This window comes from Sinohyriopsis cumingii, chromosome 10, assembly GCF_028554795.1.
Source record: "Sinohyriopsis cumingii isolate HCF-2022 chromosome 10, ASM2855479v2, whole genome shotgun sequence".
Classification (NCBI taxonomy): Eukaryota; Metazoa; Mollusca; class Bivalvia; order Unionida; family Unionidae; genus Sinohyriopsis; species Sinohyriopsis cumingii.
Window position 1 is genome coordinate 99,289,300 of NC_142970.1, and position 13,178 is coordinate 99,302,477.

Consider the following 13,178-nt stretch of genomic DNA (forward strand, 5'->3'; position numbering starts at 1 on the left):
ACATGCATTTTAGACATATGATATGCAGTCATGGTCTAGAAAATACTCACTTTCTTTCTTTAAATTTTCAGGAGCTTGGGATGTACTGTGGTAGAAATGATGACATTAAAGCCACCTTGGGCTGAGTTCGAAACTATGGCAGCAATATATAAAATAGCCACGGAGGAACCACGATATGAACTTCCACGTAATGCTTCCAATGACTTGAGAAACTTCTTATATTTGACATTTAGAAAAAATCCTCAGGAGCGGCCCACTGCAGAAGACATGTTAAGGCACCACTTTACCAATGGGTGACCAAAGGAATGTAATAAATCCCAGTGGGATAATTAGGTCTTTCCATGAATTATGTCAAAATTTGTTTGAAGGAATTAGTGACAGGAGTCAAGGGTTTTTCTAAACAATGAAAATATGTTCTCATGTTGAAAAAAAATGGAGTAATATTTTCAGTCCATTAATGTACCAAAGTGATAAAACTGTTCCATGAGGAATGCCTAGGTCTTTTCAAGATGTTTTCTGATATATGCAAAAGAAAAGAACAAAAATCCATGGTTTAATATGAAATTTTCTAAGCTGCAAAGATGGAGGAGCTTGTAAAGTTAACTAATCTACCAAAGTGATCAAATAATTCCAGGAGTATGTATGTCTTTGTATGAAATTGTGAAATATGCAAATAAAATGAACAATAGGTACCCGAGGTTTTATGTGAAAATTTGACAGCAGATGGAGATGGAATAAAGAAGACGATTACTTGGCTTTTACTCTGAAAATGATCAAAAGCATTCCAGAAAGGATGCATAGATTATTCTCAGAAAGTTGTAAGCATATGCAAATGAAATGAAGGAGAGTTACCCAAGGTTTGCTGAAAAGTATTGTATGCTGTCATGATACAAATAAGTGAGTTTATTTATTTCACTCATAACTCACAACGAGACAACAGTTCAAGGAGGATTGCCTAAGACTTTTCTTTTCTTCATAGTATCATGATTTACAGAGATGGAATATACAAGAAGCACATCAGACTTGTTCCTGGGAAAGTTCTTTACTAAAGATTTAATGTGTTATTATGGAGGAAAAATGCAGGGTATAAAAATTTTAAGTTCTGAAGATGAAATCGAGGGGCAAGGTTTTCATTTCACCCAGACTTCTGCTAATGATGTCCTTCCAGTGAGATGAAATACATGTTCTCCATGACAAAATAGATGAGAGAAACAAGTCTCACATGACCTGAAGCAGGTGGGATAGATAAATCCTTCATGACATGAGGAAGCATCTTCCATGAGATACACCTACTGTAATTTAAAGTGAAACAAATGGTGTTAGGGTGTGAGACATGGATGAATTTATATTTGTTTCAGTCTCTAACTTTATGTTGTCTTTTTCCAGCAAGATAAATCAATTTCAAATGACAGTTTCTGTTGAAAACAACCATAGTTACATATGAGAGAAAATTGTCTAACATAGTTATATCTGTGGTTTGAATTCATTAGAGGTATATTTTTTCAGTGGATTGTAAGGAGTTTAATTCTTCAGGATAAATTAAGTGGCTTAAAAATTATGTTTGCGAAGACACTGTATGATGCAAAGCTATGTCCTAAGTGAATGTATGTATGTATGTATTAATGTATATATGTATGTATGCATACACACACACACACACTTAACTGTTAGATGAGACAGAATGAATTGTTGGGAAATGAAAATCAGAAATAGACGAATTGTCTGTACATGTGTTGTGGTGTTTGAGATTGGTTTAAAATAATAAAAAATTAAGTGCCTGTACAAGAAGAGATTGGTTCAAAATGGTTCAAAAAGCACATTTTAATTTTGATATGCATAGTCTGTATTATTACTGTTTGGCATTCATTTTATAATAGATTTAATCTCATATGAGAAGAAAGTTCACTATCATTGTGTTGAATGGTATAATCAAAACTGTTATTTGAGATTGGTGAAATCTTCTGTGAGATCTGCTGTACAGCTTTCAGGAACAAGGCTATCAAGCGATCAAAATGTAGAAGTACGATGTTTTCAAAAGAGCACACTAACAAATTTTATATTGTATTAACTACTGCTCCATGACACGGGACATGTACTTTTCAGGCATGCAAAACAACTTCTTTCAGTGTATAAGTAATAATTCTGTCTTTCTTGCATTTTCTTGAACATTTTACAGTTGATTCAAATGTATTCATTACCTTTTCTAAACAGATTTTTTCTGAATGGATTCGATTTGAAAATTTCTGATTTTTTACCATTGTTTTTCCATTTCTCAAATGAAAATTGAATGTACAAGATGTCACCTTTGTTAATTCAACTTTGTTGTATGATGACTGGTACTTCCTTTTATTAGACTTGTCCTTCCAAAATCTGGAACTAAATAATAACAGTTAATAACCAGTTAAGTTGCTGATATAATGATGGTGACAGCTCATACATTGAATTTTGTCTGCTGAATAAAATCTATACTTACGTATATTTACCTTTGCCAACATGTTCAGATTTTTAATTATTTTAGGTTGGTAATGATTATTTTTTAATTAATTGTTAAAATTTATGGAATTTGCTAGCATGGCTGAAATATCGTTGTGTTACCAAAACTTTTTTGTAGTCCCTTTAAATGATTCTGTAATTGCAACAGTGTCAGTACCTAAACATATTTTTTCTTTGACTGCAAGACATTTTGACAATTCAACCTATGCCATTGTTTTTACTAAATTCAGTCTATCAGATATATTACCACCACTATTTAAAAAGAATCAAAACAAAACAAAGATGTGCTTCTGACTACAAGTACATGTGTCTCCTACACATTAAAGATGAGGAGACCAAACCTTGAGGTACAGTCAGGGCTGGTTCATAGATGAGTGCAGCAATCTTGAAATTTCATTCTGTATCCTTGGGGCAGGGAGTGGTCATGGTTTAACTCCATAGTCAAGAAGTGATAAATTTAGAAAGTGGGCACATGCCACAGCTGTGCTAATGACTTTAGAAAGTAGAGTATGCCACTATGCTGATGACTTTAGAAAGTAGGGTATACCACTATGCTGATGACTTTAGAAAGTAGGGTATTCCACTATGCAGATGACTTTAGAAAATGGGGTATACCATTATGCAGATGACTTTAGAAAGTGGGGTATGCCAATATGCAGATGACTATAGAGAGTAGGGTATGCCACTATGCAGATGACTTTAGAAAGTAGGGTATGCCACTATGCAGATGACTTTAGCAAGTGGGGTATGCCACTATGCAGATTTTAGAAAGTGGGGTATGCCACTATGCAGATGACTTTAGAAAGTGGGGTATCTCTACCACTGCTATACTGTTGACTTTACAAAGTGGGGTATCCCTCTGCTATTCTGATTAGGTTTTGAAAACAAAATCAAATAAAAAAAAGCCAATCAAAACTGAAAACAGATCTCCTTTTACCCAACCACACTTGGATATCTTTTGCTGGCAATGGACCCACTAGGATATCTTTTGCTGGCAATGGACCCACCTCAGATATGCTAATCAGATGCCATTTTCACCAGTGAAGGACTCAGTGGAACAGAATAGGCTTAGAAAGATACCAGAAAATGGTATCAATTTAGAAACGCTATGAATACCCAAAAAAATATTTTGGGGGAGAGGCAAAACTATTTTTCATTGTTGCTTATTACATGAAATGGAAGATGAAAAATGAGCTATGCAATAGCTTTAGTTTTGGTACTCTTGTATTTCTCTTGGTACTCTTGTATTTCTCTTGGTACTCTTGTATTTCTTTTGTATTTTCAGATACAGAATCTGATATTTCATGTATTGTTGCCTGATTTTTAATAAGCTGCAGGATTTCTGAAATTTTTTATCTACTTCCATTTTGTTAGTGGAAATAGTAACCTTTAATGTGACTGAGTCCATGCCATTGTTAGAATTAATATTGTTTCTTTTTCACAGATACATGTGTGTTACAATTAATGGGAAATCTAGTCTTTAAACTTATTATCCCAACAATTATTCTAATTGTACCAATTTTCCCAGTTGTGGTTAACCAAATTGTCATGAAAATTGTATTATTGTGCTTTGTCGGTTATGTTCAGGTACACTGAGACAAACTGAATTAACTCCTTTTCTCTTCTGTTGACATTCCATCTCTTGCTAGTGATAATGATTGGTATTTACACCTTTTCTCTGCAATTCTGAATTCTTCATATTACTGACATATTTTTACAAAATGGTTGCATACTGCATACTACAGTTATTAAGATGGATATTAAATAAAATAAAATGAGTATCCATAAGAATTTGACATTTTAGAAAAGAAAACCAATTATTCGTCACACCTCATTTATATACTAACCAAACAAAATTAAATTTTCTCAGTAAAATTCCTGTAAATATTGGCATATGATTAAGTAAAATATATTAAAATATTCAAATTCATTCATGAATTAAAAATATATGAATGCTTTATTCTCTGATCTTTTCTTTGTTTTATAATTTAGTGTGATTAGACCCATAAGCCAAGCTGTTACGTAGTTACCTCAATCCTAGAAAGCAGATTTTATAAAGAATGTGAACTTTGACCTGGTTAAGGGATCTTGTCATATCTCAGTCATTTAGTCTGTATTCTTTACTGCTCATAGGGAATAGGAATTATATAAAATTAGAACAACAGTTGCTCATTCTTTGCATCACATTTGCTGTTTGTTAAAACTCTGTATGATAATTTGCAGTGAAATATGCGCCGAGATCACATGCAATATTTGTATACTCTCTCATATATTGTTCTTAAGGCTGTTCAATTTACCAAAATTTGTAAACATGTACACAGAATACTATGATTAATACTATGAAACCGATTCAAGACTCGTCCCAGTCTTCCATTCAGCATGTTAGGCTAACAGCTATTTATATATAAGCCACTGATGATGCAAATAATGTACCTTGTTCACTGTGCAGTTGTTTAATTTTCTGTACATCTTTTACCTTGTACTGTGACAGGAATCAGTATGGCATATTTTTGTTGATTATATCCAAAGCTTTTCGTTAAACATCCAATGAATTGTTGAGATCTTGCTAAATGTATGTACTTGATGAAAAAGTAATGCCAGCAGACACACTACCTGGATATGGACATAAGCATACACCTAATGTATTACTGGGGGAGATCTCAAACAGTTAATTCATTTTATTGCCCATCGGTCTAACAAACCTTAGAGTACCGGCTATAATGACATTGTATTTGAAAGCCGATTCTCTGATACCAATGATTTAAAAAAATGACTACACCTATATACAACATCAAATGAAATAGCATGCGGGAAATATTTCCTTGATCATGTAATGTAACTGGACAAACAGAAGAAGATATCTGCTTGGAAATGGGAGAAAATAAAGGAAAAAATTCTGGATCTGATGAAAATATTACCTTGAGGAAACAGTTTGGGTGACTTTTACAAAAAATATGGAAAAGTAACAAAATTAGATTTGTTACAAATGTTTGCTTTAATACAATTCCAATGAAAGTTATGATATGTGTGAAGTAAAAAAAAGAGTAACATATACCGGCTCATTCAGTAAAGTTCTAGGTCTAATCTTTAATGAGAACCTTTAAATCAAGGATGCACATTGAAGCCAATATCTCTCTGCATCATATCCACAAGGCAGATGTCCTTGATACATTAAGTGTTGATTGAGACATTTTGTCATGTAACACATGTTTCAACTTTAGATGATCTGTCATACTACCGGTACTTGCCCCACTGTACAAGGACTGTACTTGGCATATGTTACATTTAACCTTCTTCCTTTTTCCCTTCAGCCTACTTAACTACAGGAAAGTATTTTCACAGTTCAGATTGTCTTAGAGTATTGCACATGGCTGTTCAACATAGGTTAATTTCTTTCATTGTTTGCATATGCAGGATGTATTTCACTGACCGCCGGGCATTTCATTTAAATGTTTACTGATTTTGTAATGATTTACAGCAAATAATCAAATCTAAGCTGTTTAAATGTGCAAACATTGCAGCCAAAATGGAGATTACAATGGGTTCAGTAGATCTCGCAATGCTACCATTGTATTAACATTTGCAAATCGTAACTTCAGCATGCACTGAGAGCATACGGTCAACCTCCAGTGCCTGTAAACTTAGAAATTAAAGGCCAATCTCGCAGCAGGTTGGCCAATTGCACTGCAATTTTATTGATGTAATAAACACAGTCTCTTGTGACAGAGTACAATATTATTCTGTTGCCCAGATTTTCCCTTTAATGTCATTATTTATGGATTAGCCTCTAAAATACTTTGATTATTTGTTATCCAGAACAGTTTTACGCTATTGTCGTATCATCTGCTTTTTGTGTTTTGTGAATGTGACATTGAGCAAGTTTATTTTCTTTGCATCAGTAGGATACACCCATCAGGGAGCAAAATTTGTGTACACAAGGTTACAGATTGCAAATTAGACTCTTTATCACATGTAGATGATTCTGTTGAAATATTAAATGGTCCAGTAGTCACAAAATGGACTAAGGAAAAGAAACTGAAGACTTAGAACTTAAGAATTATAGCCATACACTCTTAATGTCCTTACCGTATATACTCACTTATAAGTCGAGTCCACTGCATAGATCCAGATCTGCTTTGCATAATGCACCAGTGCTGTGTGGTTTGTTTTGTAGTAATCAGCAGAACAAGGAACACAGACCCTGATTGGAAGGCACATTATGCTATGGTAGATCAGGGTCTTGGTTGTTTACAGTTTGACTTGATTTACAAGAGAGTACATGAAGTAGAGGTGCATGTAACAAGAAAATTCCAGATATGGCTGCCAGGAAATTTGATGAGGATTCTTTCTTTTTTAATTGATATAATGACAAGTTAAGTTTGCAGGCATAAACATTTTATGACTATTGGACCTAATTAATTAAGTATCAATGATTTCCAGGAAATTCCAGGTGGAATTAATACTTGAAGAGCAGTTTTCCTGTCAGTGATAAGATATTGCCTTTAAAATGCATATAAACTATTTGTTAATAGAGCCAGACCATCATAAATGTCATCAGTGTTAAGTAATCCTACCTGTCCAGTTTTTATTTAAGATCTCAGCAATGAAAGTATTGTAGAAATGAAGCTATACTGGGCATCTCTTTCTAGAGGTCACTTTTTTCACTACCTAAATATGGCTGCTTAAGACATTTGACTTGAATGACATTGTGGGAACTTGACAGAAATGCATCTTTACCAATGGCACAGTTGCTTACATAATTGTGTATATTTCCTTTTTTTGTGAAGTCTGAAGGTGTGGCCTGGGTATATTGATAGCAGTATACGTCTGTCTTTCCATATTTAAGACGGTGATTTCTGCAGTATGAATAATGTGACATGGTCTTTTTGACAAACTGCATATTTGTTTTAACTGTGGTAGAGGCAGTAGACTGTCAATTTTGGAGCTGTTGAATTCTGGGTAACAGGAGCTGAAAATGTGATTTCACGTTTTCAACTTGGTCTGATTTTTTTTCAAACTTGACTTGGGCAAAGGCAGACCTGTTGATTCTATGGCCAACTGATGAAAGGTTACAGTCACAGGAACCATTATAATTTGAGGGGTTTCTGCTCAAGCCTAGCTTCCCAGATCCATTTTTCATAAATTTTATTGGTATCTTTCACATGGGCAGAGTTACTTCACTACTGATTTTCAGGAAGCCCAGAAGTCCAAAGGTCAAGGTTATTTGAGTTTAAATTATAATTTTGTGTTCTAAGTGTTAGGTCTAGTTTGTTCAAGTTTTCTGCACCTTTTTGTCAGTTTTGTATTTACATTTTAGCTCCCTATTGAGTCTGCAATCAATATATCAAATGTCAAGGGCACTGGACATGAAATTTAAAATTATGTTAATTTTACATTGATCATAGGGATCATTAATTCTTCTGATTTCTGGTTTTCTTAATCTGAGGAACATTAAATTCTTTTTGGGAGAGAGGAAATGATGAATGGAGACATTGTTTTCTTTTAACCATGTCCATTAAATAGTTTACATTGTGGCACATTATTTCCAAAAATTAGATTTATGTTAATGTAATCCATTTTAATAATTAGCCTGGTCTTTCCAGTCTCACCATCACAAGCATGCTGAGTGTCACATGTCAGCATGATGCCTTCCTGCATGCAGAATAGACAGGCCTTTTGGCATTGTGTGATCTGAATGGCAGTTGCATCTTGCGATGAAATTGCTTGAAGAAATTAGAACCAGTCTGGACAAGAAAACCAGCAGATAGTTACAGCTTGAGAGTTTTTAAAGCATGATATCATTTTCACGAAATGTTCTTGTAGTAAGGCTACAGGTAAAAACTTGCTTTGAATCAGACACCGTTATCTTGATAAAAGTGCTTTGAAGCAGACACCATAATCTTGATAAAAGTGCTTTGAAGCAGACACCATTATCTTGAAAAACATGCCTTGAAGCAGACACCATTATCTTGATAAAAGTGCTTTGAAGCAGACACCATAATCTTGAAAAACATGCCCAGAAGCAGTAACCTTGAACTTGAAAAACATTACATGAAGTAGACTCCATTATCTTGAAAAACATGCTTTGAATTAGACACCTTTATCTTTAAAAACATGCTTTGAGTCTGACACCATTATCTTGAAAAACTTGCTTGATTCAAGGTAATTATTTGTTGCAATGTTTGCTTCAAGCTATAGTTTGTAAATAATGTAGAGTTCAGCATATACATTGAATTTGTAGCTATTTAGCCCAGCTGGTGGTTCTTGTGCTAGAGGCTGGTTTTTTCAAAACACTTAAACCACTTTTTTTTTAAGAATGTTGACTTTTAAAGCTATTGCAAAATATCCCATTGTAAACCAAATGCCTGTGATATTGGATGGTGAGACTGGTTTCTCATAGTCAGTTGTGTTTAACAGAAGATATTGTACTCATGTTCATGACTTATCACTAGAAAATTATGTATGAAATTTTATATGGTTAAAGATTCCTTTGTTCGTAATACAACTTGCTTTTCTATACTAGAATATATTAATTTTGGGGTGAACATTAAGTTTAAAAGTTATCCCGTTTATATAAAAACTCTCATGGTCTATCAAAATAAAGTTATAAATCTGTATTTTACTATTTGCCATGAAACTGTGTTCAAAATCCATAATATACTCATCTTTAGTTCCCAGTTGTTAAAAATAGTTTTGTGTTACTAGTTATTTAACAAAGTTTGTCCAGTGGCCTTTTAGGTCAGTTAGATTTATAAAGGGAGGCAACTCTGATTGAGGTAAGTTATTAGTCATGTCAGGCCATACCTTCCATGGATATTGTTCCATGAGGGGCAACACTTGAAGGAATTGTAGAAAATGGTTTTAATAGGAATTTACCAAAATTATTTTTCCAGTAACATTTTAAATAATAATAACAATTCTAGTGACAAAGTATTGAAAATGCTGAAAAATATTAAAGATTATTTAGCATTATATTTATGCTGATAAAATGTGACATTGAAAAGCAATATCTGTGTTGTTAGGATTGTATTAGTGTCACTTCAACCCTCCAGGCATGAGTTTCCTCACCAATTTGTTTGTACATCAGCCATACTTAACCTTCGGAATTCATGTACTTTTTCAGTCAAGTTTCTGTTTGTATTGGTTATATGATTTATGTACTTAGTAATTGATAATTCTAAAATTATAATCATGCAAAGTGTTCTGTGTGCATTTTTTTACCAGAGCTGTTGTGAATGACTTGAAAAGGATCAAACTCTTCCGTTGTGCTCTAGCAAATGTTTGCACATGTCAAGGAAATACATCAAAAATATGCTTGACTTGTTACAGGAATTGCTATAATGAAGGGCATTATAATGAGGGAGTGCTTTATGATGCTTAAGTTATCATTGATTTAGCTCAGAATATTCCAGCTCACTGTGCATTGCGGACTATCTGTTTGGTCCCCTGCTATGACCTGTTTATCCAGATACTGCTGTACCCAATTTTTAAAACATCCAAATTTTTCTATGAAGTTGCTTTCTTTAAACATCTTCATTGTTCCAGAATTTTATTTTATTTTATATTTTATTTTAATTCTTTATTTTATTTTATTCTTTTCTTGCCATTCTTTCATAATAATATTTTAAAACGGGGAAAATTGATGATTCTTTTTTAAAAAAAATATTGAAAACAATTTTCGTTTTTTAATTTTAAATAATGAAATAATTTTAGAGTCAGAAATAATTTTTGCTACAAATATATTCTTTAATAAAAGCTATCTGTGTGGTAGATTCAAGCCCTTTTCTTAGATTATTTTGGTATTTTATCATTATGCATTTTTTTATAAAAACAATAACTTTTCAAGTTTTGTTTTGTTTTTCATTTTTCTTTCTGTGAATTTCCACATGATATCAGGATTGAATAACTTCAGGCTGATTCATTTATATTTTATTTTTATTTTTTTGTTTTTTTTACCAATTATGCTGGTTAACATTTCTCAGTGGGTCAGTTAATATTTTATTGGAAGTATGACATTAGATTTGGGGGTCAGTAGATTTTGAGAAAAAAAACAAAGATTAAATTACTTTGCCATCAGGTTTGTTGATTTACTTTTCAATCTTTAAAAATATGAACAGTGGCATTTTTACAACTGCAGTGTACATCAACCTATGTTTACTTAAGGGCGTTACTTGTATGGGTTTACATAGATCAGATGACATGTCATATTTTATCAGAGCCTAAATATTTGTTTCTTGTTCATCAGTCTCTTCAAGAAGGTAACAGTGTTTCACACCCAGGTCATCAAAGCCATGGAACATCATTGCCATGTATTAATACTAGAGAACCTTGACTGGGTCCTGCTATTGTGTCCTATTCATGCATTATCATCCCATCAGTAATGAGGATAAAGGAACCAGACTAGATGAGGCAACTTTGATAATTACATCGTGGTGTCATTGGTTTATTATGATGTGCCCTCATGTATATAACTTAATTGACCTTGTTTTTCAAAATCTGATTTTTTTATCCAGCAGTTTATACAAAATCTTCAGATTCAGCTTCAAAGATGCATGCAAACAAAAGCCAGTCAGTACAATCAAAATTAAGTGTCGTAAAGTTATCAAAGACAGATTTTCTCTAGGTTGTCACAAATATTGACTCACCCATGTCCGAAAAAAAGGGGATCTTCAAGCTTTGTAGACCTACGTCTTGATTTCTATGCAAGAACAACTTTCCATGTGTTTTAATATTCCAGTAATAATGTATCGGTTTATAAGTGCATATGTCCTTAAATGTGTACGTGTGAATATAGTCTCTGATGGAGAGACAATTACGATGGATATACAGGTATTATTGCCATTGTAGTAATGGCGGGTGCAACATTTCTCCTATGACGAGACCAAGAGGCCTGTTACAGTATTTCTCCCCTGATAAGAGAATGGGCAAGTCAAATAAATTTTTCAAGAAGTGGAGGGTAAACTAATTATCTGACATATCCTTTGTAAATATTTGCCCCAATTTTTTAAAAAGATATGGGTAGATTTGTTGTCAAACATGGTTTTATCATCAGATACATACAGTATTTATTATGCTCGCATTGTGCTGATATTAAAGCTGTAGGAATCCAGTTTTGTTTGCATGTTAGATAAATAAATAGACAAATATATACATTATTAAACATTTTAACAAAATAGAAGAGTGGTTACCAATGGAAAATATAGTGGTACTCTCCCTATCAGATACCGGTAAAGTTGTATCTCCTGTAGAGAAGTATAGTTGGAAAAATAGCAAATTTTGGATAGTAATTTAGGAATGTGGGATAAGGGAAGAAATGCATATATGATCTGTATGGTTACTAAATTGATTGGTACTTCAGTGTCGCTGTAGTTCATATTTAAGTTATACATGATAATTGAATGCTTATGTTAGTGCTTATAATAAATTATGTGCATGTTTTTCATGAAAATGTGAATAAACTGCCATGTTAATACTGTTGAGATAATTTACATACATGTACAGTGTTCATTCTGTATAGTATTTTTGCTACTTTGAATGCATTTGACAGGCTATTATGAAGCCAGATATGTTTTGTATATTCATCAAGATAATGAATAAAACTTTTACAGAAACCCTTGATGGCATATATAGTGTTTTTAAGGCCAGGTTAGCAGCTGGTATTGCCCTTTGTCCATCATGCATTAGTATGCACATTGTCTGTCAACAGTTCCTGTTGTCAGTGTTGCAAACACTGCCAGATCAGTTTCAATCAAGACTTCGCACATAGCATCTTGGCATAAAATCATTTGCTTCAATACGGGTTATGTTGATCTGCCATCAAATGTAGCCACTGATACTACAGACAGAAACATTTTTATATAATTTCTTCTCCAATGACACAAAACAGTTTTCAGTAAAATTTTGAAGAGAGCATCCTTACATGAAAACATTTGAAATTTATGCCAATTTTGATCTGTCACCAAATATGGTTCCTGCTACTAAAAGTAAACAAACCATCCATCTTCCACCAACAATGATTGTTTTAAACTTTAAGTTTTGTGCAAATAGTGATTGTAGACCATCAGACATGGCTCATGTTACCATAAATATAAAAACCTTTAAACAAATTCAAAACCACTAAAAAATCACTTCATTATATTTGACAAAAACCATGTGGTATGAAGCAATTTCAAATTACAGTTCATGCCAGTCTTCCACCAAATATTGGCACGATTTCACATAATGGCTGTGTAGATGATGCAATATGTTAAGGCTGATTTATCACATCACATCATGCACATAGTGGGGGTTGTCGTTTGTATAGTTAAGTAATTAGTAATACTAATTTGGTTGGTGTAGCAGTTTCATTAAAGCTTTCAATGCTATCTACGTATTTGAATGGTTTTGTTGCGACTCTGGTCTTAACCTAGCAAGAGGAAGAAGCATAACCAACAAGTTTTGAAAAACGTAACAAATATTTTCATTGAGTTATAAAATGAACATTTAAGTGGAACTTTCGGTATTATGAATTATATCCAAACTAGTCCTAAAAAGATTTATACATTTCAAAAGAAGCGAGTGTTTCGAATTAATTAGAAAGTTATGTTGTACCAACAGACTTGATGTATTACATAAGCATTGTCCAGAGATCAAGTGAATAAATTCACAATATTTCCAGAATAATATTTTAGTCCAGAAGTCCAGGA

General features: G+C 33.1%; 1 protein-coding gene across 2 annotated transcripts in view; it reads left to right on the forward strand.

Moving 5' to 3' along the window:
- LOC149790714 (mitogen-activated protein kinase kinase kinase 3-like) overlaps positions 1 to 12,109 on the forward strand; it is a 178,920-nt gene extending 166,811 nt beyond the window's left edge. For both annotated transcript variants that reach the window (XM_089972763.1, XM_089972764.1), the window contains exon 16: positions 72 to 12,109. In XM_089972763.1, the coding sequence (XP_089828889.1) occupies positions 72 to 297 (226 nt within the window). In that variant the 3' untranslated portion in view covers positions 298 to 12,109. The remainder of the gene's footprint in view (positions 1 to 71) is intronic.
- The last annotated feature ends 1,069 nt before the right edge of the window (positions 12,110 to 13,178 follow it).